The sequence below is a fragment of the Pygocentrus nattereri genome, chromosome 28 (genome assembly GCF_015220715.1).
Source record: "Pygocentrus nattereri isolate fPygNat1 chromosome 28, fPygNat1.pri, whole genome shotgun sequence".
In the NCBI taxonomy this organism is placed as follows: Eukaryota; Metazoa; Chordata; class Actinopteri; order Characiformes; family Serrasalmidae; genus Pygocentrus; species Pygocentrus nattereri.
The window spans coordinates 48,108-73,173 of NC_051238.1; the positions used below are offsets into that span (position 1 = coordinate 48,108).

At 42.5% G+C, this 25,066-nt stretch overlaps 1 protein-coding gene and 1 long non-coding RNA gene across 2 annotated transcripts; one reads left to right on the plus strand and one right to left on the minus strand.

Annotated features, from left to right (window-relative positions):
• Positions 1-17,646: 17,646 nt before the first annotated feature.
• LOC119262640 lies at positions 17,647-20,046 on the minus strand. The gene is made up of 2 exons (XR_005129791.1): positions 19,838-20,046; positions 17,647-17,792 (listed from the first exon to the last, which is right to left on the minus strand). It is a non-coding gene; the product is annotated as an uncharacterized LOC119262640 (long non-coding RNA).
• A 1,310-nt stretch (positions 20,047-21,356) lies between these two features.
• LOC119262639 lies at positions 21,357-24,919 on the plus strand. The gene is made up of 5 exons (XM_037535609.1): positions 21,357-21,366; positions 21,680-21,993; positions 22,082-22,237; positions 22,566-22,658; positions 23,222-24,919. The coding sequence occupies exons 2-5, from the start codon at positions 21,892-21,894 to the stop codon at positions 23,636-23,638; spliced, it is 768 nt and encodes a 255-aa protein (XP_037391506.1). The 5' UTR covers positions 21,357-21,366; positions 21,680-21,891; the 3' UTR covers positions 23,639-24,919.
• Positions 24,920-25,066: the final 147 nt, after the last annotated feature.

The window sequence follows — 25,066 nt, forward strand, 5'->3', positions numbered from 1 at the left end:
TCACTTGTGGACTTCCTGATAATGCCTCTCTCCTCCATCTCAGAAAGAACCTGTCTCAGCTTCTGGTAGTGCGCTGGAGGAACTCTGCGATATGGTAGGCGGAATGGACGGTCATCTGTAAGACGGATACGATGGGTATAACCCTTAGCCTCACCACAATCTAGTGGATGCTTTGAAAAAATGTCCTGGTACTCATAGAGTAGATCTACCAACTCACGGTTGCACGACTCGCTGAGCTGGCTAGAGTCAATGTCTATGTCGCCTAGACCAATGTCTGACAGGTTTCTTGGGCCAGCCGAGTTCGTGGAAGAACTACAGAGCGAAGGGCTGGAATGAGGCGCACCCTGAATTGTTTGGTTGCTCTGAAACAAGTCCAAGTCCTCAGCCGCCAAACATGGCGACACATCGGCCAGCTTACAGTTGCGCTTGAGGGTTATGTGATGGTCTGATGGGTTGACAATGGTCATAGGGACCCACCTGTCGCCCCACATGGGAGAAATGACACGACCAACAAGAACATTGCGGGGTATGGCCCTGGAGCTTGTGGGTTCCACAATGACTGTGCTGCCCGGAGACATGGGACCATGTGCGGGAAGTCTGCCCCACACCAAGTGTTCACTTCTGGGCTTGAGAGTGACCGCTCTGGGAAGCTTGGCGGTGCCGATTTTGTCAGGCATATCAGTCCCCGACCACCTGTCCACTCCCATAAACATAGACAAGAACTGCTGAACTCCTTCACTGCACCTATCAGTCTGCTTACAAGCCATATCCCAGTAATTGTCACTGTTCTTCATTACATGGAGCAGGTGCTTGATCACGTTAGAGCCCAAGATAAGTTCATCACGCTGTCCCGGAACGACAAGAGTTGGAACAAGGCACGTTGTGTTATACAGCTGCAGCTCCAGATCATATAGACCTTCCGGCTGAGCCTGTGCACCACCACAACCGACCAATACAATGTTGCTCGCTGAACGCATCTCTGTGGACAATGCACCACCCTCACGCAGCTTCTCCTCTGCAGTTTTGTTTATGGTACAAGCCATGGATCCAGAATCCAGCATTCCCTTAAGTGAAACCAGACAGTTGACCAGAACCGGGCAATAGAACAACTCACTGAAAGTGTGCACTCTCTGGCTGGACTGATAAATCAGTTTGTGACCACTGGGCATTGTAGCGCGACACTGTTCAAACAAAGCCTCTGCATCACCAGAATGATGAAGTGTTTCCTGAACTACACCTGCATCGTTCCACTCTAAATGAGGGTTGACTACCTTTAACTGCTGACTGTTGGACACTACGCCACCCTTTAATGGACAATCCTTCTTCCAGTGACCTGGGGACAAGCACCTCAAACAGAGGTTTTCACGCCGACAATGAGAAAGAGTGGAATGTCCAGTGGCGCTACAAACTCTGCAGGCCTTGTAAGGAACTGACTGGGAAGGATGATTATGACTGGGCGTCTGTGTCTGTTGAGTGACAAGTTTGTCTAACAGCTGCACCAAGCTTTTCACACAATCACCACTGACAGCTGATTGCTCAAGCTGTGCTGGAACAAGAGTAGATGGTAAAGAAGTGTCTAAACTGGGTGAACTAGGCACCGGTGAAAAAGACTGGGAGTGAACAGAGTGCTCCCGAATACCATGTCTCCGTGACTGCGAAACTTTCAAGGCTTTCTTTTCCTGCATATACTCATCTAGCCGTTCCTGAATCTCAGAAGCTAACCATTTCTCTGCAGCTTTGAACTTGAAAACCCTGGAAAGGGACTCATCAGGGCAGTGTTTGAGGAACATCATACTAACCTCATGACTTAGATCATGAATACGGCGGCCTTGCCTTTTTAAACACTCTTCAGCCACATCGACTGTTTTATTCAAGCGTATCCAATAATCCATAGCATCCTCATCTGAATTTGGCAGCGTGTTATAGAAGTCAGCTAACGGCATGTTAGAATAGTTTAAATCGCTGAAATGCTGTTTTAGAATGTGAAAGATCACTGGGGGGTTACACAAGTGATCAGCAGAAGTGTTACGTAGCTTGATTCGCACTACATCACCTGCCTTGCCCATGAGTTTAGCCAGAATTTCCTGAGAATGCTCCTGCACTGGGATGGCTCGCTTTCTTAGATATTGCATCATGAGATTTTCCCATTCTTGGACTGTGTATTTGTCTGAACTATCTCCCCTGAATATAGGAGGCTCCTTAGCGTCCGACTGCATCACTAGCCTAACATTAGACAGAGTGACTTCTGAATTCTGTTTCACATCCACACCGAGTCTGCTGCCTTCACTACGCCCACTATCTGACCTCAACTGAGCTGTGATGGATTCTCCCAATTTCTCAGCTAACTGAGTGATAAGTGCGCTTAAATCAGGGCTCTGGTCGGACTGAACTGGCCTAGCTCGTTCAACATAACGTGTAGAAGACAATCCTGGAGTACCCAAATTAACACTCTGTCCGGGCATCATGGGACTAATGGGCTTGCTGAAAAAACCCCTCCCCATACCCACTGGGTTGAAAGTGTCTAAATTTCCCTCACTGTTACTATCTTCCCCCACATTACTTGTGTCTGACTCTGCCATGTTTCTTCCGCCACACAGACTAGTTCACAAGAAAACACAATTAATGCTAACACATATAATCAGAGGAGAAAATGTCACAATTATACAAAAAAAAGGAAAGTCTCCTAAAAAACCTATTGTAAGTAATTAATGTCACAACCATCAGAGCATTCAGGTTCTCTTTTTTTTTTTTTTTTTTTTTTTTTTACCCAGAATCCATAGAAGCAGGTGAAGCTAGTGTATGCAGCAAACCTTAGCAAACAACCAGATGTTGGTCCCAGTGTCCATCAATGGTGAGCCGTCTTGCATACAGCGATTCACACAACCAGCTGGTGTCAGTCTCACAGTTTGTTGAGGCTGGCAGTAACGCAAAGCAGCCACCTGTAGCGAACGCTGAATCAGCTCCGTCCACTGGAACTCCTCTCCTCTGCAATGGGTGCTCATCTGTCGCGGGCACAACACCCCTGCCGAATGACTGCGCTCGGTTCCCCCTTGAAGTCCACGGTCCCTTCAGTTGTGAATGCAGCAACCTTGGCGGACGAACTGGTGTCCGTCCTGTAGTCCTCCTTTAAGGGCACGGCACCATTGTAACGGGTGTGTCCTGCCAGTCTTTATTGTTCATCTGACTGACACACTACCGTTAATGATTACTCTGCGTTGTGTTCTGTTGTTTTTTGGATTGGTGTATGAAGGAAGGAAGAAGAGCGACACACTGGTGTTGGCAGATGTTGTTTACTCCTCTCAGCTTGTATTCCCACTGACTCCACGCAAATTATTTTACATTTATAGACCAAAATTTATAAACTCTAACATTAATCCTATTTTCTTAAGAAAAATAAAACACACATTGTTTTTTATCCAAATAAGAAAAATATAAATTTGCAGCATAAACATGTACCAACAGCATAGTAATTATATAACTCGATATAATGATAACAGAAAACAATAACCGTATTTAAACTGGTAGAAAAGAGCATAAAGTGCACATACCTGGATAGGAAAAATAGAGACAATATATTGTAGACAGAGTACACATCGAGTCTCCCTCTCCATACATTCAGCTGTGAGCTGGCACATTTGAGCCATACACTCCGGCCTACAGCTCCCTAGTGAAGAGTGCACATGTAGAGCACATGTATTTTGTGACTAAAAGAAAATAGTCTCTTACCACCAGATATTGTCACACAAATAGCTCAAAACTACACCAGAAACACTTATACTTATCTTTAACAACAAACACTAAGTAAAAATCGTGTTAAACATTATAAAACAATTATTTTGTGTAGAGAACTAGCTGTACTGACCTCCTCTCAGCTTGTATTCCCACTGACTCAGGGATATCGCAAAATGGCGTTGCTAGTCTAGCTACTTCTTAAAGAGACAGTACACCTTTAGCTCAGTACACTTAACACACATAACGTGTAACAATGCTGCCATATACAGGGATTTTGGTGGGATTTCACACAGTCTATTCATTTAAAACAGGTATTATTTTAACTGGGTTACAACTGCACAATTAACAAATTAGAAACAACCATTGTATCTTTAGACGCAGAAAAGGCATTTGATCGGGTAAACTGGAAATATTTATTAGCAGTCCTACACAAATTCGGATTTGGTTCATCCTTCATAAACTGGATCAAAACCTTACATAGCTCTCCTAGTGCACGTGTTAGGACAAACGATATCACTTCACAAAGCTTCACTCTGCAGAGGGGCACCAGGCAGGGCTGCCCACTATCACCCTCACTTTTCGTTATCTTCATTGAGCCATTAGCAGCAGCAATTCGACAAAATACAAATATTAAAGGAATTAACACAGAAACTACAAACCACAAGATAAGTCTTTATGCAGATGATGTATTACTTTTCCTGGAAAACTCCCAAGCTTCTCTCCCGAATACAATTAGACTAATAGATAGCTTCACTTCTATATCAGACTATTCCATCAACTGGGGAAAATCAACAGTTTTGCCTATAAACTGTAGTTTCCAGAACACAACCGCCATTCCACTACAATCAGGTAATATTAGATATTTAGGCATACATGTCTCTGCTAGGCTATCAGACTTAGTGCAGTTAAATCATATCCCTTTACTGAAAACAATAGAAGATGATCTCAAACGTTGGAACGCCTTACCTATATCACTCATGGGGAGAGTCGCTACCATTAAAATGATGGTTTTACCAAAAATCAACTATTTATTCTCACTAATCCCAAATAAACCCCCTGCTGCTTGGTTTAAGTCCTTAGATTCAAACATCTCACAATTCTTATGGAAAAATAAGCCATCAAGAATAAGTCTGAAAACTCTACAAAAGCCGAAAAACAATGGTGGTTTAGAACTACCAAATTTTTATAATTATTTCTTAGCCAATAGATTACAATACATTTCAAAATGGATCAAACCTGACTTACTAGACAGTCCATGGTTGGACCTAGAACAAGCATTCTGTAGAAAAACAAAACTCTCAGACTTACCTTACATTAGCTCTAATATTAAGCGCCACGACGCTTTTAAAAGCCTCAGTATAAATAGCTCACTGACAGCCTAGTGGGAATTTCTAAAACTAACTCAGTCTCCACTTATTCCATGCAAACTAACACCCATTTGGAACAATCCAGACATTTGTCAGAATAAGAAAGTACTAAATTTCACATCATGGCGTGAAAAGGGAATAAAAAATTTAGAACATGTTATTAAAGAGGGAAACTTTATCACATTCCAGGAACTCATATCAGAATATGGAATAAACAACAGTAAATTTCTTGAATATCAACAATTGAAATCCATCATTCAAGAGAGATTTAATCCCAACCAACTAAATCTGGAAATATCAACATGGGTAACTGAATTTTTAAATTTATGTACCCCTAAATTATTATCAAAACTGTACAAATTATTATTAAAATTTGATGACTCAATCTCCCTCCCGATAGCCAAATGGGAACGTGATCTCTCTATCAATCAAGATCAAAGCTTTTGGATAGAAATATGTTCAAATATCTTCAAAATAAGTAAAAGCCCCAACTTACAACTTATACAATACAAAGTCCTTCATAGAGTACATTATACAGGACAAAGGATGTTCCAAATGGGCCTAGCACAATCAAACATATGCACCCACTGTACAGCCAATGTAACCGATAACTATCTGCATGCTATATGGGATTGTAGGCCTGTTCAGATGTTCTGGCACAGGATATGTACAGACTTGTCCACGTGGCTTAAATGTTGCATCCCAACCTCACCCAGACTGTGCATCTTAGGAGACGTCAGTGAATTGGTTATGGATGCAAATACATCACACATAGTTCTCACTGCCCTATGCATCGCCAAGAAAACCATCCTCATTAACTGGAAGCAAAAAAAAGATCTACATATTACTCTTTACAAAAATTTATTATTTGATCACATTAGTCTGGAAAGAATGTCTGCTTCCTCTAAAAACCAGTTGGAGGAATTTAACTCTCTTTGGCTCCCACTGATCAACTCCACTAGTTAGTCGGGGTGGTTGGCTGTGGTTTCATCTCCCGGGTGGCCTAGTTGGTGGCTGGGAATTGACTCTGGGATGACTGCTTGTGTCGGTAACTTCCTGAGTAAGCTGGGGGGCCTCGGCGGCTGACCTGGGGTGTCTGTGTGCTTGCCCTGGTTGGTGGTGGATGGGTGGGGGCTCGGGGGGCGCCGCCGTTTTGCCTCGGGTGCAGGTCCGGGGATGCGTGGAGGACCGGTGCAGGCCCTGGGTGGGGTAGCTAGCCTCCCCTCCGGGGCTAGTGGCGGGACCCGGGGCCCGATGCCTTAGAGCCGCCCGACCCCATGCTGGGTCCCTGCCCGTGCGGGGATGGCTTGCGCCGCTGCGGGCGCACCACCGGGTGGGGCGGGTTGACCTTGCATCGGGGCGTCGGGTCTGTGCCTTGGGGTTCTGGGGTGCCTGAACGCCCGCGTTCGCATGGGCATGTGGTGCTGTGTGGTTGGTGTTGCTGGGCGGGCTGCTCTCTGCGGTGGGGGAGGTGGGGGCTTGGGCGGGGTGGCGGCATAGGGTGTCTCCGTGACCTCCCCGGGCCGACCTCATCCTGCCTCGAGCGGGGGGACAGTGAAACGCGGAGCCTCATGAGCCAGCTAGTCAGCTGGCTCTCCTCTTCCAGAGGATCATTGCCTCTGGACCTACATACCCCCCCTCCATCCACCCCCAGACACACACCCACACACACACACACACATACATACATTATTCCCCCACCCAAGCAAACACACACAAACACACACAGTACTCATACATTTAGGATCCTGGGGGCAGGCATGTTGCCGGGGGTCAATGAGGTCGACCCGCTGTCATAGCCTCACTCGTCTCCTGACGACTGTCTGTCCCTCAGTTTTTACTGCACTTTAGACATTCAGGGCTTTTGAGGGGACAGTGCAGATGGACACTGCAGACCAGTGGCCCGGTGCTTAGCCCATGTTTGCCTACACACCTTTCCCCCCAATTTTAACTACACCATAGTATCACACACTACCCCACATTCATATACACCAACTCCTGCACTCAACACTTCACTGGAGGTGGAAGGGTGGGAAGGTCATCCCTCACCCGTTTCCTGCTCCCTACCGGGGCGGGGTGTTGAACGCCGGAACAGGGGCTGGGCCGGGGGCATTCCTGGCGTTCTGGGGTTACTGCCCGGGCCCCCGCCGCCCCCGCCGCGGAGGGTGGCCGGTATGGCGGTGCCAGCCATGTGGCATTGTATGGTTGGGTGGGTGTTGGCGTCTGTGCGCCCGCGCGCATTCTTCCCTGGCGTGCGCCCTCGGACTCGTGTGCAGTCGTGCATGTTCCTCCCGTGTGTGCGCCCCCCCCGCACGTGTGCACGTTCGTCCCATGTATGCATCCATATACAAACTGTTACTGGCTGGCCTTTCCATTCGCCCCCACCTCATCTAGGGGGACGGGGGGGTGTATATATGGGTGGGTGTTTGTACATATTGGGGTGATGTGTATGTATATATGTGGGTGTATGTATGTATGTAGGAATGTATATAGGTGTGGAGGTATGTGTGCGTAGGTGTATATATAGGGGTGGAGGAATATAAGGGAGTGAAGGTATGTAGATGTATATATGAGGTTGAGTGTATGTGAGGACAGCTGGTTCTGGGTCGGGGGATTGTTGTCCCCGGTCCTCTCCCGGCTGCTCCCCTGTGGTTGCTACTTCCCCCCCAGATGGGGGGCGCCTTGGGGCTTCAGGGCCTGGCCTGGTACTCCGGCGTGACGGTTGGCCCGCTCCCCTGGGTGGTTGGGCTCCGGGGCGGCTCAAGGCCCCTCGGCGGGGATGGGGCCCTGCTGGGTGGTGGTTGGCTCTCGGGCGTATGAGGCGCTGGGTCTTTGCTGCTGCCTCGTGATGGGGAGGGGCATCCTGGGGGCGGCTCTGGTTCCTCTGGTTCCCCTGGACCTGCGCTCCATGGCTGGGGGGGGTGCTGTCCGGAGTCCCCCTCTCCCTTCCGCTGGGGTGGGCATGCAGGGGTCACTGGGAGATACGGCCCAGGGTCTCCACTGCTCCTGGGGGGGCCGCGGCGGGCGGGATTCCCTGGTCTTTCTCTGCCTTCCTCTGGCCTCTGGGGGGATGTTGTCGCAGCTTTCTGCCCTCGATATTGAGTGCATCTTGTGACAAATTTATACTGTACTGCACTCACAAACACACACACTCACATACACATACATCACAGTCATTTGTGTAGTATCTCCAAGTGCTGTACGTCTCAGGTACACTTTCTTCTCTTTTCTCAGGAGCAGCAGTTGGTGAACCATCGCCGTGGCATTTGCGCTGTGTTTTTCTTTTTTTCTGCCCTTATGTTATCCCCCCCCCCCCCCGCTTATCTCTCCTCTCCCTTCTTTACAGATTCCCCTGGCCTGTCAAGTCTGGCATGATGCTAACACATTTTCATTAAAATATCAAATGTATAAACAAAATGAAATCAAATAATTAAATAATAAATAAAGAAAAAGAAACACTGACAAGATGAGCCTATAATCTATAGTGCTCATTTTGGAAAAGTAAATCTGTTTGGCACAGTAACACAGTCTGACCATAATTCTGATTGCAAATCTGCCAGACAAGACAGGCAAAAAAAAAAAAAAAAAAAAAAAAAAGGTCACCTTCATGGTCCACTCTGTTTTTATAGATTTTATACAATAAAACCTTCAGTATCAAGTAGTAAAAAAAAAAAAAAAAAAAAAAAAAGCTTTGGGAACATGGCCCAGACTAAGGGACAATTTTACTATAGTTAAAATAGGGTTTATAATGACTGGCAGTACTTCTTTGAGTAATTTTGAGGGAATTGCATCGAGTATGCAGGTTGTGCAATTTGCAGATGAGATAATTTTCTCTAGCTCCAGCTGTGGGAGTGGGTGAAAAGTTTCCAGGCTCTTTTCTACAACTGTGTTTTGTTTTATATCAGCCAAGTCAGATGACAGCCAAGTTGGATTTAATACTGTGGGTTGAATTTGTTCTCTAATATTATCAATTTTATTATTAAAGAAGTCCATAAAAACTTCACTGGTGAGAGTTGCTGGGATTTCTGGTTCAGTACCTGCCTGATTTTTTGTGATTTGGGAAATCACACTAAACAGAATTCTAGGATTATATTCATTATTCTTGATCAGCAAGGCCAGATATGCTGAGTGAGCTGTTGTGAGAGCATTTCTATACTCTATAAGGCTGTCCTTCCAGGCAGAGTGCCTAGCTTCTGAACTGTTTGTTTTAAGGTCCGGGTTTTATTGTTGTACCATGGGGCGAGCTTTTTCTGCCTTATTCTTTTTATTTTAAGTGGTGCCACATTTTCTAAAGTGGATCGGAAGGTATTTTCTAAATAATCGGTTAGTAGATTAAGAGACCCTTATTAGTCCCACAATGGGGAAATTTCACCTCTGCATTTAACCCATCCATGAAGTGAAACCACACACACACACACACACACACACACACACACACACACACACACACACACACACACACACACACACACACCAGTGGGCAGCCCAATCCGCAGCACCCAGGGAGCAGTTGGGGGTTAGGTGTCTTGCTCAAGGACACCTCAGTCATGTGCTGTCGGCTCTGGGGATCGAACCGGCGACATTCCGGTCACGAGGCTGGATCCCTAACCTCCAGCCCATGACTGCCCTAAAAATCTAGTTCCATTGGGTCTGATGGAGTGAAAACTGGCATTGATAGTTCTGGCAGATTTTCTATAAATTGTAGGGCGGTAAAAGGTTTTATTGAGTGCTTTGTAGAATAATGAGGGTACGTACATATATTATGGCTAAGACGTAGCTCATATGAAATTAAGTAATGGTCGGAGATTGCTGAGGTTTGCGGTAGGATATTAAGCTTGTCTATGTTAAGACCTAGTGTCAAAACTAAATCTAATGTGTGACTACAGTAATGTGTAGGCCCTTTATATTTTTGGGTAATACCAACAGAGTGTAGAATTTAAGTAAATGCCTTTTTTAGAGGGTCATCTACCTTCTCAAAGTGAATATTAAAATCTCCTACAATTATTACTTTATCATTGCACACAGCCAGGTTTGCAGCAAAATCACTAAATTCTTTTAAAAATTCAGAGTATGGCCCTGGTGGCCTGTAAATGTTAAATAATGAAAATGCATTCTTTTTTGTGACCGTATTTGTAATGTGAATGGAAAGGACCTCAAAGGAAGTGAAAGTGTCACATTGTTTCTGACTAATATCTAGAGTATTTTGGTAGATTACACAGACTCCACCTCCCTTGTCTGATAATCTTGGCCTACGTGCATAATTATAGCCTACAGGGGTGGCTTCATTTAAAGCTGAATATTCATCTGGTCTAACCCATGTTTCGGTGAGACAGAAAATGTCAAATTTATGGTCGCTTATAATTTAATTTACGATAACTGCTTTTGAGTTTAGTGATCTTATATTGAGTAGTCCACATTTTAGATCTAAGGTGTTAGTGCTATCATCTGCATATGGATATATGTTGATTAGGTTGTTTAAACGGGCTGATTGAGTTTTTCTACGATTAAATTTAGTTTTAATTCGGGGCAAAGACACAGTCTCAATAGAGTTGAACTTGGGTGACGCCTCAAGGTGGATCGCAGACGGTCGGTTTAGCCTGTCTGTCTGTGGCCTGGTCCCGGCTCTGGACTGTCAGCAGCAGTTTACACTACTCTGCCGACTAAGTAAAAGACTATGAGCTATGCTGCAAGAAAGTAAGGCAGCACCCTCCCGCAGGGGGCGGGGCTTTACTGCTAGAGCGTGATGATTGATGGGCGAGCCGAGCAGGTCATTGGCTGTTCATGAGGCGTACATGAGGCGCCGGTTTAAACTCCTATAACTCGAGTTTAAAAGCTCTTAAATAAAACAGCGGTGTTAAAATGTTTTATGCTGTTTAGGAAATGAATGAATTATTTTACATTAAAAATGTTTCAGCGTTTATAAACTATGATTTTGCTCAAAAGCTCCATATCATCCCATTCACTCTGCACTAACTTGGGAGCGCCTCCTAGCGCCTGAGAAGCCCTACAGACGCTGCCAAGTGGAAGATCTACTCCCTCCAGGATCTCTGCAGCTGCTAACGGCGACAGCTTCCGCCTGTCAGCGGAAACGTGTTTGTTTACGTCCAGTCTAGTGGAGCCGCAGCGCGATTTGCGGAAAGTGCGAACTTTCAAATTTATTTGTATAGCGCTTTTTACAACGGATGTTGTCGCAAAGCAGCTTCACAGAATTCCAGAAAAGACAGAGTTTTAACAAGAAGTGTTAAAAAAACCCAGGTGAGCAAGCCAGGGGCGACAGTGGGAAGGAAAAACTCCCTCAGAACTGAGGAAGAAACCTTGGGAGGAACCAGGCTCACCAGGGGGGACCCATCCTCCTCTGGTCAAACTACCTACAAGTGATTATACTACTAACTTTAATAGCAGTAGTATTAGTAGTAGTAATAGCTAGGAGTGTATGAAAACATCAGTGTAGTGTGGGCAGCTAGTCCAAGGTACGTGGCGGTAGCTGGGGCGTGGGCAGCTGGTCTGAAGAGGGTAGCAGGAGGGCTCGACAGTCAGTCGTCCTTCAGTGTCCGGCCGAACATGTGGGCGGTTGTATACTCAGAAAAAAAGGCAGGGAGAGGGAATTAGTTTTATTCTGTCTGTTTGTACGAATGTGAACATTTCCAGAGTGTGGCTAACGACTCCGTCAGATCTGACTATGACAGCTATACTAAAAGGAGAGAACCAGAAGGACACACAGACACGGCAGCACTCTGAGACAGTCTGGCATCCCTCTGCTCCACCGTCCACAAGTGACCGCGTGCGAGCAGCGGGACGACAGCACCAGCGTCTCAGTTTACTATAATTCCCTGAGTCCATGGACCCCTGGATCTGCTGCCTTTATCTAAGGGGGAACATTACCTACCAAAAGCTAAACAGAACAAGTGAGTTTTCAGCCTAGTCTTAAAGATTGAGACTGTGTCTGAGTCCCGAACAGTTTCTGGAAGATTATTCCAGAGTTTGGGGGCTTTATAAGAAAAAGCTCTTCCCCCAGCTGAAACCTTATGAATTCTAGGAACTAAGAACTCTAAGCAAGCACTCTGGGATCTGAGTAGTCTTGATGGCACGTAATGGGAACTAAGGTCTTGTAGGTACTCAGGAGCGAGACCATGTAGGTCTTTATATGTCAATAAACTGCACAGTTTCACTGCACAGCCTAATTAGAGCTGCGACTCGGCTGTTTCTGCTGTTTGTTCGCTCTCGGCTGTGAATCGAGGCCATTCCTTTCCACCTTAAATAGCGCTGCAGTTACTACAGGAGCGTGTCTGAGGTGCCACCATTTGTGGTGGAACGGGTAGTTCAGACTAACCGCATGCTCGTACTGTGTGTTACTGTCAGAACTAGAACAGCTCAGCTGTAAAACAGTCTGGACTGTAAATGCTTTAAAACCACAGCCGGTGATTTTACTTTACAAACCGAAGCGCCAGGGGCGTCGAAACGTCACTGACAGTTCAGTCTGCTGTATGTTTGGGTCTGAAGGTGCCAGGTCAGTGATTTATTCTCTGCTTACCTGTTAGAGCAGAAAGGGTTTAGCTGGGGTTCATTAAGTACTTTAGATTTATAAGATATTAAAAATATTATTAATAATAATAATAACACAGCTGTTTGTAATAATAATAGTAATAATAGTGTCGTTTTTAAGGTTTTTGTTTCCTGTTCTCTCCAACTGAGAACAGTAACTAAAAATGATGTGGGAAATTCATGTGGGAACAAGTAAAGTGTTTTTATTTAACCCGAATAAACACTTTGATCTTTCAGTCAGTGTCATTTTTAAGTTGAATTAAACGGGTTCATTGATTTGTTTCCACTTGAAGTCGAGACGAGATCAGACGAGACGCTTTTTACAGTGAAATGTGTGAGGAAACCAGGTTATTTACTGTGAGTCGTTTTACAGGAAAGGCTGAAACACATGTGGAGGCAGTTCTGGTCTCGGAAATTTCCACTCCGTCTAAAACAGAAGCAAAGAAAGTTCCAGTGCAGTGAAGAAGAGGAACTCGGTCCTTTATTAAAACCTGCTTTCACTTTCAGTCCAACAGACACAAGCGGCCGACTGACGCGCCTCTGAGTGGCCGAATGACGGCGATGCTGAGCAGGAAGAGTGCGCAGGAGATCAGCTGGATGCTGGACGATTACGGGATCAAACACGGTCCAGTAGTCGGTGAGAGCAATTATTCTCCATCGTCCTCCTTTAAACAGTGCCGCCTTAAAACATTCACGGCGCTTAGTGACACCCTGATCCAGAGAGACTCGCAGTGCAGCTGTGTGGTCGTTTTTTTAAGAACTTTGAAGAATAAATGTACAGAATAACTGCTGTGGGTCTGTGAGCTCCTGCACTCCTCAAACGATAACTGTATTTAATAAATAAACTCACTGAGCACAGCGAAGCGCATCAAATGTGGAGCAGATCAAAGTGTTTCAAACAGATTATCAGACGTGATCAGACATTATCAGATGCTGTTTTATTGATGAAGCTGGTTGACGCGGAGCTGCTGAGAATGAGAGCTGCAGGATCGCACCCCCCCCCAACCACCACCTCCCTCAGCCAATCAGAGAACGGGTGTTTTACATATTCATAAACTCTTATTTCTGAAGTACTTCGTGTAAAAATGTTATACAGTAAAACGAGGCTGTAAGAATTCTGAGCTACACAGGAAGTGCAGATACACAGACGACAGCAGGAGAAGAGCTCACTGAGCTTAAAACCACTGGAACGCTAAAAGAGCCCAGACTGACAGTCTAGACCCCCTCAGTTAGAGACTAGACTGTCTGAGTTACAGTCTAGACCCCCTCAGTTAGGGACTAGACCATGTGAGTTAGTCTAGACCCTCTGAGTTAGGTTCTAGACCTTCTGAGTTAGGGTCTAGACCCTCTGAGTTAGAATCTTGACCCTTTGAGCCTGAAACTAGACCCTCTGAGTTAGAATCTAGACCCTCTGAGTTAGTCTAGACCCTCTGAGTTAGTCTAGACCCTCTGACTTACAGTCTAGACCCTCTGACTTACAGTCTGGACCCCCTGAGTTATTCTAGACCCCCTGATTTAGTCTAGACCCTCTGAGTTAGAGTCTAGACCCTCCGAGTTAGTCTAGACTCCCAGAGTTAGTCTAGATCTTCTGACTTAGAGTCTAGACCCTCTGAGTTAGAAACTAGACCCTCTAAATTAGAATTTAGACCCTCTAAGTTAGTCTAGACCCTCCAAGTTAGTCTAGACCCTCCAAGTTAGAGTCCAGACCCTCCAAGTTAGAGTCTAGACCCTCTCAGTTAGAGTCTATACGCTCTGAGTTAGAGTCTATACGCTCTGAGTTAGAGACTAGACCATCTGAGTTAGAGACTAGACCCTCTGAGTTAGAGACTAGACCCTCTGAGCTAGAGACTAGACCATATGAGTTTCGATACTGTCAGAATGAGAATCTGTTGTGATACGTAAATACAACCCCAATTCCAGTGAAGTTGGGACGTTGGGTAAAACATAAATAAAAACAGAATAAAATGATTTGCAAATCCTTTTCAATCTATATTCAATTGAATTCACTACAAAGACAAGATATTTAATGTTCAAACGGATAAACTTTATTGTTTTTTGCAAATATTCACTCATTTTGAATTTGATGCCTGCAACACGTTCCAAAGAAGTTGGGACAGGGGCAACAAAAGACTGGGAAAGTTGAGGAATGCTCAAAAAACACCTGTTTGGAACCTTCCACAGGTGAACAGGTTAATTAGGTTAAAAGGGAGCCTCCCTGAAAGGTTCATTTATTCACAAGCAAGGATGGGGCGAGGTTCACCAGTTTGTGAACAACTGCGTGAGCACATAGTCCAACAGTTTAAGAACAATGTTTCTCAACGTGCAATTTAGGGATTTCATCATCTACAGTCCATAATATCATCAAAAGATTCAGAGAATCTGGAGAAATCTCTGCAAGTAAGCTTCAAGGTAGAAGCTTTGAGGCCCAAGCTCATCGGAAATGGACTGACGCAAAGTGGAAAAGTGTCCTGTGGTCTGACGAGTCCACATTTCAAATTGTTTTTGGAAATCATGGATGCTGTGTCCTCTGGGCCAAAGAGGAAAAGGACTGTCTGGATTGTTATCAGCACAAAGTTCAAAAGCCAGCATCTCTGATTAATGCTGAAAGGTAGATACAGGTTTTGGAGCAACATATGCTGCCATCCAAGCAACGTCTTTTTCAGGGATGTCCCTGGTTATTTCAGCAAGACAATGCCAAGACACATTCTGCACATGCTACAACAGCTTTGAGTGCAGGTACTAGACTGCATGATTTGCAGACCAGACCTGTCTCCCATTGAAAATGTGTGGCACATTGTGAAGAGCAAAATATGATAACAGAGACCCCGGACTGTTGAGCAACTGTAGTTGTACATCAAGCAAGAATGGGAAAGAATTCCAGCTACAAAGCTTCAACAAATAGTGTCCTCAGTTCCCAAACGCTTATTGAGTGTTGTTAAAAGGAAAGGTGATGTAACACAGTGGTAAACACGCCCCTGTCCCAACTTCTTTGGAACGTGTTACAGGCATCAAATTCAAAATGAGTAAATATTTGCAAAAAACATTAAAGTTTATCCGTTTGAATATTAAATATCTTGTCTTTGTAGTTTATTCAATTGATTATAGGTTGAAAAGGATTTTTAAATCATCGTATTTTTATTTTTGTTTTACAGAATGTCCCAACTTCATTGGAATCGGGGTTGCACAAACATACCCATATAGAAATATATATGATGTATAAGATATAAAGTGTAATTCCAAAGTTCCAAAGTTTTGTGTTAAATTAGAGTTGATTTAAATGCAGTGACGGTTCTGTGGTCGTGTTCAGGTTCCACCAGAGCGCTGTACGAGAAGAAGCTGAGAGAGGCGATGGCTAAAGAGAGGAGAACCGACACTCAGTCAGGACGACGGTTCTACAGAGAGGAGGGTGAGACCAGAACGATCCCGTTCAGTGATACAGATTCTGTTTATTACATTATATTTATATTAAATTTAATTATTTTGAGGGGTTTAAAGCTCAGTCATTTTGTTTAATTCAGTTGTTTATTAATAAACAAACTTCATGGTGATTTTTGTGGTTCCATTTAAAAAAAACTGAGAATCAGTTTAGATTTACTGAATGATTTTAATAATAATTCTGAATTAATTGTAATCATTACTTTACAGATGAAGATGTCACTTACATCCATCATCGCAAACCTGTGAGTTATTATATATATATATATATATATATATATATATATATATATATATATATATATATATATATATATATATATGTATATATATATATATATGTGTGTATATATATATATATATATATATATATATGTATATATATATATATATATATTATTATTATTATTATTATTGTTATTATTATGTCAGATGTTCTTTTGAGTTATTACAATGATTTGAGTCTGATTGGATTAGACTGATTATAATGTCTGTTCTGATTGGTCCAGTTGAGACAGGAGCATTTTGGTGATAAATGGAGGTAAATGAATAATTTAATTTGAATTTTTATTTTGAGTTCTGTAACATCACGAAACCGAGAATCTCATTTCTAATATGAACCAGGACAAACCCGCTTCTGCTGCCTGAGTATGAAGAACTGGACACCGTTGATGAGTAAGTGTTCCCTTCACAAATCAGCTGAGCCAATTAAAAACAAGAACAAACAAACAAATAAATAAATTAGTAAACAGTTGTTTGTAAACACCGCAGGCCGGTCGTGTTCAGAACTCAGAGGAATCTGTCAGCGCAGAGATACGAAACCCAGCGTGCACCGCCCACTGAGAGACGTTCGGGCCGGTTGGTCCCACTGTGGCTGCAGGTTCTGCTGTTTGTGATGGTGGTTGCAGTTCTACTGTTCATCTTCCTCCACATGGAACCAGCAGAGACGGAACCGTTCAGGACACTCACGTAGGAGACGGAGGTCACAGCCTGTTCCAGATTGCGTTCAGATATGTGAATGTAGTATTTTTAAACTGAACTCTGGAAACTGGATTTTTATCAAATGTGTTCAGACTTCATGGCTCACTGTACCTCAAAAATAATAATAATAATTCTTATTATTTTTAAGTTTTTTCATTGTTTTATTTACGGCAGCTGAACAGAACAGCAGAGACGCGTTGCCTGCACTCAAAAAAGGGGTTTTGAATGGCTGTTGGTTTTACATAACTAAAAAATGCTGGTATGACTCATGGTAATTATGTTTTGCATCTAAACATGAATGCATAGTGTTTCTTTAACTGAAATAAACGTGCTTTTCATCATACTTGACTATGTATTGTACTCATAACTTAACCCCTTCAGACCCGCATTTTTTCTGCTGGGCCAAAAAATTTTTTTTAAACTGATTGTGACTCCTTTCCAACATAAAAACAAATTGAAAAAATGAAATTTTTGCTAACTCATGTTTTTAATAGTTTTTTTTCATGTCCATTTCAACGGACATCGCAACACAATGGGCGTAAAATGTCATAAAAACTTAGGAAGAATAAGGCTGAGTTTTTCCACATAGTAATCAATCAGGTACGACCTAAACATCTGGAACTGGATGTTTGCATGTGTTTGAGTCTGTGTACAGTTCTGAACATGCACATTAACTTGATCAGTATGTCACAGCATGGGTAGGGAACAGCAGTCATCACCAGGAAAACCCAGAGCCTGCAAGAAGAGAGGGAAATAACACAATCTGAACATGCACATGAACACAAGATGTATGATTGTAGAGTACCTGAAATCAGTTTTGCCTTCAGTACTTATAACATGTTAACTTGGAATGGAACTGGAACCTGTATTCTCATTTTCGATGAGCAGCCTTGAAGCAGTTTCGTTGGGGCACAAAGCACAAGTGGATGTTGCACTTGTCACAAAAGTACACAAAAACCTGTACATTTTGGCATCTTGCATCTGGTAGCCTCTTTCTTTACATCATAATTTGGCATGTAGTCAACCATGTCATACTGCACTTTAGGTAGAGGCCTTACATCCTGAAATGGTGTGCAAACTGGTCTCTGGGGGGACATGCTGTGGTTCTGGAGACATACTGGGTCTTCCACGTTTTGCTGCCACTGTTTTATGGACTCTCACCAGACACTGGGCCACATTCATCTTGAAATGGAGGAGATCCTGGATGTCTTTGGTCTGGATATTGGCCCTCTTGGCGTCCAGCCTGTACTCCAACCAACAGTTGACCACAGCCATGTCAAAGGCATGTTTTATCATTCTCAGGGTCCACTTTTTTGACCGAATTTCTGTACGGTACAGACTGACAAAGCAGGTCAACACCACCCATTGCATCATTGTACAACTTAACCACCTCTGGACGGGACACCGTCACAAATCGGGCCTTCTTTTTGTCCCACCGCTGAACTTCATTCATTGTGCCAACACCAATGAAGTTAGAGGCCAATGAGAACTGGTATGTTGTCATACCATTTGACCAGTGCAACCTTACCATCACGGCTTACAACTTCATCACAGCTTCCTCGAGGCTTTTTAGCCATCTCTTTGTCAGACTGTAGAGGAGGCCTGGCAAAGCGAGAGACCCTTGCTGTCCCAGCGGCATGAATTTTCCTGTCAGCTAGCAGCTCCAGAAGATTGTACGTTGTGAAATAGTTGTCAAAATACAACTTGTGGTTGGCCAGTGATTCGCTGGCTAAGATGGTACACCACTCCCGCTCCAAGTCCCAGCTGCTTACTGTGCTGTTGTGATAGTTGTAGTACCTTGGTGCAGCAGGAAGTCATAGGCCATGCCACTTTTCCCACACAGGAAGTATATTTTCACCCCCCATGGGTGTGGCTTGCCTTTGATGAATTGCTTGACAGAGTTCTGCGAAATGGCACCATTTGTTCATCAATGCCAAGGTTCTCCTCTAGTGGAAGCTCCAAGTATCTACTGCGTATGGCATCATAGAGAGGACGTACCTTGAAAAACACATCACTGTTCTCAGCTGGCTTCTCCAAATTATTGACCAAATGCAAATGTGACCGAAGCTGGAAGAATCTGTCACAGGGCATGGTGTTTTGAAAAATATCAGTGTCCATCCCAGCTTCCCAGTACATGGAAACTCTTGGCATTTTCATCACTCCCATAGCAGGGTGGAGACCAATTAGGGTTCTGATTTCTCCTGAACTTGTTGGTTTGAAACATCATGTAGCACTTTGCAAGGCATAAACATTTGTGTTGTCAGCCATCAAATTGAAGATCTCATCTGGTATACACCGTTTGAAGTATTCAAAGGGTCTCATGGGATGATCCTCATGAATTGGAGGATTCTCAAAGGAAGTGTCATCTTCATCTCCTGAATTCAAGGAGTCAAGTTCGGATAACTCTCCATTTACAAGACATTCAAGTCTTTGACTCTATACTCTATAAGAACATTTTGTACAAAAAATATATATTTACAAATTTATAATCATGAATAAATATACTGTGACACCACACTTTGCTTATGGAAAGCTTACAAGTATTTTGTTTCTGTATATACTGACACTAAACATATGAGTGTTAGCTTAGCTCGCCCAACTCCTGATGTCCATTGCAATGGACATCGTACTTTTAAAAAATCCTGTAAATTAATGATAATATATTTGTTCAAAATAACTTCAAATATTATCATCTGCAACAGTTACACATATGCTGACAGCAAATTTGTTTGGTTAGCATGAGCATAAATGTATATTTTTGATTGAAAATGGGTACTTACTTCTCCCTCTCTGCAGTTGCTCCGCCATGCTTGTCTTGGCCGATGTCTGTGACTCTCTCAGAGCATGCTCAAAGTCATGACATGATTGTGATTGGATAATCAGGATCCAATCAGTAACCAGCATTACTGACATCATTCAAATACAAGGTATTTATTGGTTTAGAGACAGAAATATGTCATGTCCATTGCAATGAACGTTGGGTCCGAAGGGGTTAACGCAATTGCTTTTTCCCCTTGAATCTACTCGATGTAATTACTTCAGTTGGATGAAGCCGGATATGACGCAATGGAAAGGGCGTTTCTTTGCGGCGCGAACATTTTGGTTTTAATGGCGTCTCAGGTAGGTTAATGCGAAATATTTTTAAAAATCCATATTTGTTTGTGTAAATACACACCAACTGTGCCGTTTTTTTGTACTTGTACTTGTACTTGTACTTGTACTTGTACTTGTACTTGTATTTGTACTTGTTTTAAACATGTGTAACAACTTTCATTCAAACTCTAGGTATCTTAGTGCTAACGGGCTATACGGTAGCGTTAGCTTAGCTAGCTAGCAGGCTATCGTTAATCTGGCTTTGTCTCGTATATTTTTAATATCTTAAATATAATATGAATGCAGGTTAGGGTTGCCCGAGACATATTTCCGTGGATTCGCTACGGATTTCATGTGTAGTGAGTTTTGTGTGGTAATAAGGTCTCAATAAATGTAGCACCTGCACCACTATGCTAATACTAGCGCTACACGCGATGGCGCTCTCCGCGGCCGAGCGGCCGATCTTAAATATAATACAGATGCAGGTTAGGGGTGCCCGAGACGTGTTTTATTGGATTCGCTACTTATACGTAGGGTTATTGAATGTGTAGTCAGTGTTGTGTGGTAATAAGTTCACTACCTTGTTAATGCTAGCGCTATATTAGCGTTAGCTGGCTAGCTAGATAACGGTCATTGTGCTCTTTCTAGGAAGTTAAGAACATGTCTTAACGTGTTTAGATTGGGACTGTTTGTTCATTGAACCTTACTTATATAAATTACTTTAAAGTGCTTTAATTGGATTAGGCAAACATTACTACTTTGAGTTGGATTGTCAAAATTCAGTTGGGTTTCTTTCACTCCAGTTTTTTTTGTAGAGTTGAAAAGATAGTGAAAGATATGTGTTGTTCAAAAGAGTTTGGGTTTCATAGCAAAAAGACTTTGCGGATGGTACAGAGAACACTTCAGAGCTTTTGAGCTGACAGAATCTCCAACAAAGGATGTTTTCTTTGTTGAATTTAGTGATTTAGTCGATAAATATCCATTGGAAGTGTATATGGTGTCTTTAAAAAGACATGTGCATGTGTAGATTTCACAATAGAGTTCACAATGTAGGAAAGACGTTTTGGAAGTGTGACAGTTACTGTTGACTGTGTTGTGCAATGAAAACCCTGCAAAACTATATATTTTTTTACCACATTCTCTCAGTGTTGTCCAAATGGCAGTGGCTTCTTCAGTCAGACTAAGAGTCATCCTTGGAGAAGACAACTGTCAGCAGGTAATTCTTCGGGATGGTGTGCCACATTTGATGAATGACCTTTTGGCGGAAGTTTAGAGGCAGTGTAATTTGCCTGGAAGTTTTTGACTGCAGTTCAGGAATCCTGAGTTTGACAATGAATTCATGAACCTTACGTCGCCATCAGACCTCCAGGACAAAGCTACTGTAAAGGTTGTTTTTTTCAGAGTCTTCCCCGTCTACCCATGTTGCTGTGTGCCAAGATGGTAGCCCTCCTCCTCCATATTTGCCTCCCACAGTACAAACCACTCTCCAGTTCTCTCTCCTTCACACTCATCCTCCTCTTCTGATACAGTCATATTGTCAACTCCTGCATCGTCCGAGTCCTCACTTGAGTCTCCCTCAGAGTCAGCAAGCAGCTTGAAATCTTCTCAATGGCCCTCTGTCTTTGATGTCTACTGTCCGTCATTTCCAAGTGGCGAAACTGCTGAGAGTCTTGAGAGAGTAAGAGTGACCCTTCTTTCAGAAGTTAAAAAGAAGGACAATGAGCAGACATTGAAAGTGCTAATGGACAAGACCTTCGCACTGAGAAGGCATGAAGTTATCCATGAATCGCCTCTTATTGCAGACTTCAAAACAAGATGGCCTGCTCTTTTTAGAACAAAAGAGGTAAGTGAATGCAGGTGTCAAAATAAGTATGTTTGTCACAATCACAAATTACATTTTGTCTAAATTCTGTGCATCTGAATGTTTGTAGGTAAGCGCTGAATTCGAGCGGATTACAACAGTCCATCTGCTGTCACGGTTCTTTTCCAAGTTGGATCTTCACTCTGCAAAACTTCTCAAAGTGTTTTCCAAAAGAGGAGGAGTCCAAGGAAGAAAGATTATGCAGCTTGTGACGGCCATGGCACAGGTACTCATGGTTGCATTCAAATATAATTTAACTTTGAAGTAGGTGTGTGGACAATTTGAGAGGAGATGCAGAAATGGCTATTGAGTTACAAAGATGGTGTAGGTAAGAGACATAAGCTGCAAATGTTTAAGGACAAATGAGCAGGAAAGTTTTAAAAATAAATACTTTTTGGGGTGAATATGGTAGGAAAAAATATAATGCATAGGGAACCTAGAAAAGGATGCTCATTATAACCAGTTAAATGACCAGTTAAATTTAGAATGCTTATAGTTTAACAAAGTGGAATAGGTATCACAAAACACTAATTGATTACTCTTCCCATCCTTAGAGTGACAACGTTGAAGTTAAAAGAGAATCAGTTCTCAGAGCTCTGTGTCTCTACTTGATTGAAGAACCGGATGATCTCATTCGTGAATATATGGTTAGTAAATGTGTTTAATTATTTTGTTGCCTAAACTATCCGCTCACCTGCCTTGTGTTTGGTGATGTAAGGCTTGGTTGCAGCTGCAAGGCCATGGAAACCCATTCCATGAAGCTCTTTACGCACTGTTAAGCTATTTTGAAGGCCACATGAAGTTTGGAGGTCTGTAGTGAGATTGCCCTCTGTGCGCTATGCTCCTCAGCACCTGCTGACTTTGCTCCGTCATTTGTACCTTCCATTGTTATAATAGCACTGACAGTTGGCTGTGGAATATTTTGTAGTGAGGAAATTTCACGACTGGACTTGCACAGGTGCTGCATCCTATCACGGTACCACGCTGGAGTTCACTGAGCTCCTGAGAGCATCGACCTGTTCTTTCACTAATGTTTGTAGAAGCAGTCTGCATGACTAGCTGCTGCTTTTATGCTCCTTTGGCCATGGAAGTGATTAGAACCGGAGTTCAATGATTTGGATACTTTGACAATGTAGTGTATTTGAAAACCCATATGGAAATAGTGGACTATGAATAAACGATTTCTGTTTTTATCTTTCTTTTTCTGTAGGTTTCTGATGTGGCCGCTATTCAGCAGGGAATTGACGGGACTGTCTTGGGGATCTATACAACCAGAGTCGAGGGAGCTGAAGTCATGGACCATCCTGCGGATGTTGGAGTGGTAATCGAAGGTGTTGTGGTTCTGGAAGACCTTGCCAGTGTGTCTCTTGCCATTGCATTGTTGCTTGGATTAATTTATGCCTTTAACTTGAGTTACCCTCCCAAATTCAGATATACATTTGAGGTAATCCAGAAACTTTTTCTGGACCTAGATGCTAACAAACTGTCACACAAAGTTCAGGCTCTGAAAACCAAGCTCTTCAGTGAGTTGGAGTCGGTTAAGTTCATGATGGTCTTGATTTTGGAAGAATTAAGCTTGGGACATGGTGCTAATTATAAGTTACCATTTGTACTGGATTATTATTGAGGTTATTGTTGTTGCATTTTGCTGACATTTAGTTAAAGTAGTTTAGTTAAATGTATGCTGCATGGTTAAACATTTCAAAATCTGATTTTTGTTCACGATCAGAATGGAGCATTTTTTTGAGGCGCCTTCAGTGTGATGTACTGTTTTGGGGTATACTTATCATTTACATTCTAGAAGTTTTGGACAGCCGTTTTGGATGTGTAGTACTTACTGGCATATGCTGTTAAATGTAGTAATGATCAAATATTTGTCCTTCCATATTTAATGTGAGAGCTATCTTGTTAAAATATGTAAAATATTAAAATCTAAAAACTCAGTTTGGAAGAACAAATATTTGATGGTTACTACCTTTATGTCAAGATTAATTGATATGTATATCTCATTAAAATACATCAAATACATCATATTTTCAACTTCCTAGGCAAAAATATCTGATTCAGTTCTTTTATTTCACCTGATTTTTAGATAATCTCTTCTACTCTAATTAAAATATCCACTTTTCTGATTTGTGGCCTGAACATTAAACATAATGAGCCCAGTGGCCAAATATTTTAGCTTGTAGTCTCTATGGTATATGTTTATTTGAACTTTATATTGATCAGACATACCTCACCTAGCCTTGTGATTTGAAGTAAAACTGCCCTTTTATATATTATGATCTTGACTTGGGAAGTATTAAGCTTGTGGCATTGTGCTAATCTTATGTTGTGATGTGTTGTTTCTATAATTATTAAGGTTACTTTTGTTGCATTTTGCTGAAGGACTCTAGAGAGCTAAATATGAATGTTTTTGAAGCACTTTATTCAAATGTATGCTGCATTGCTAAAAATGTGCAAATTGTTGAGGCACTTTCAGTGTGATGTATTGTTTTGGGGTATTTGTATCATGTTACATTTTAGAAATTGACATTTTGGATGTGTAGCACTGTAGTAAACTTGAGGAATTGATAATGTAAGTTATGGCCTTGACATACAGTTGAATCAGCCCTGGTCCATATTTAAAATGCAGTGGTTGTTTTTGTTAAAGTTTTTCTTTAGTGTAGTAATTTATGCTGGATTGTTCAAAGTTTTAATATATTAAATGTTGTACAGAGACATTGGACGTACTACAGATTCTGTAAGTGTTGCATTTACAGTATGGATAATTGCACTTTATAAACTGCACTTTGTGTTCACTTTTACAGCAGGTGATTTAAAAATTGTATTGCATTTAAGTTGTACATTTAAGTATTGTACTTTCTGTATGTTTATTTTTCTAAATACAGATTTGTACTTTTTGTTACACATGTGCTCTGTTTATTTTTCAGCACCACCACACCATTAAGGCTTATCACATGCTTAAACTGTAATGTGGTTTGAATTTCAACATTTTGTGTTGAGGTAACATAATTCAATTAGATGGAACCACTGTCCACAATCACATTACGTA

Coding starts and splice junctions, on each gene's coding strand:
- LOC119262639 (XM_037535609.1), top strand. CDS start 21,892: ATGGACAAGACCTTCGCACTGAGAAGGCATGAAGTTATCCATGAATCG. Junction 21,994..22,081: donor CTCTTTTTAGAACAAAAGAG/GTAAGTGAATGC, acceptor GAATGTTTGTAG/GTAAGCGCTGAATTCGAGCG. Junction 22,659..23,221: donor ATCTCATTCGTGAATATATG/GTTAGTAAATGT, acceptor CTTTTTCTGTAG/GTTTCTGATGTGGCCGCTAT.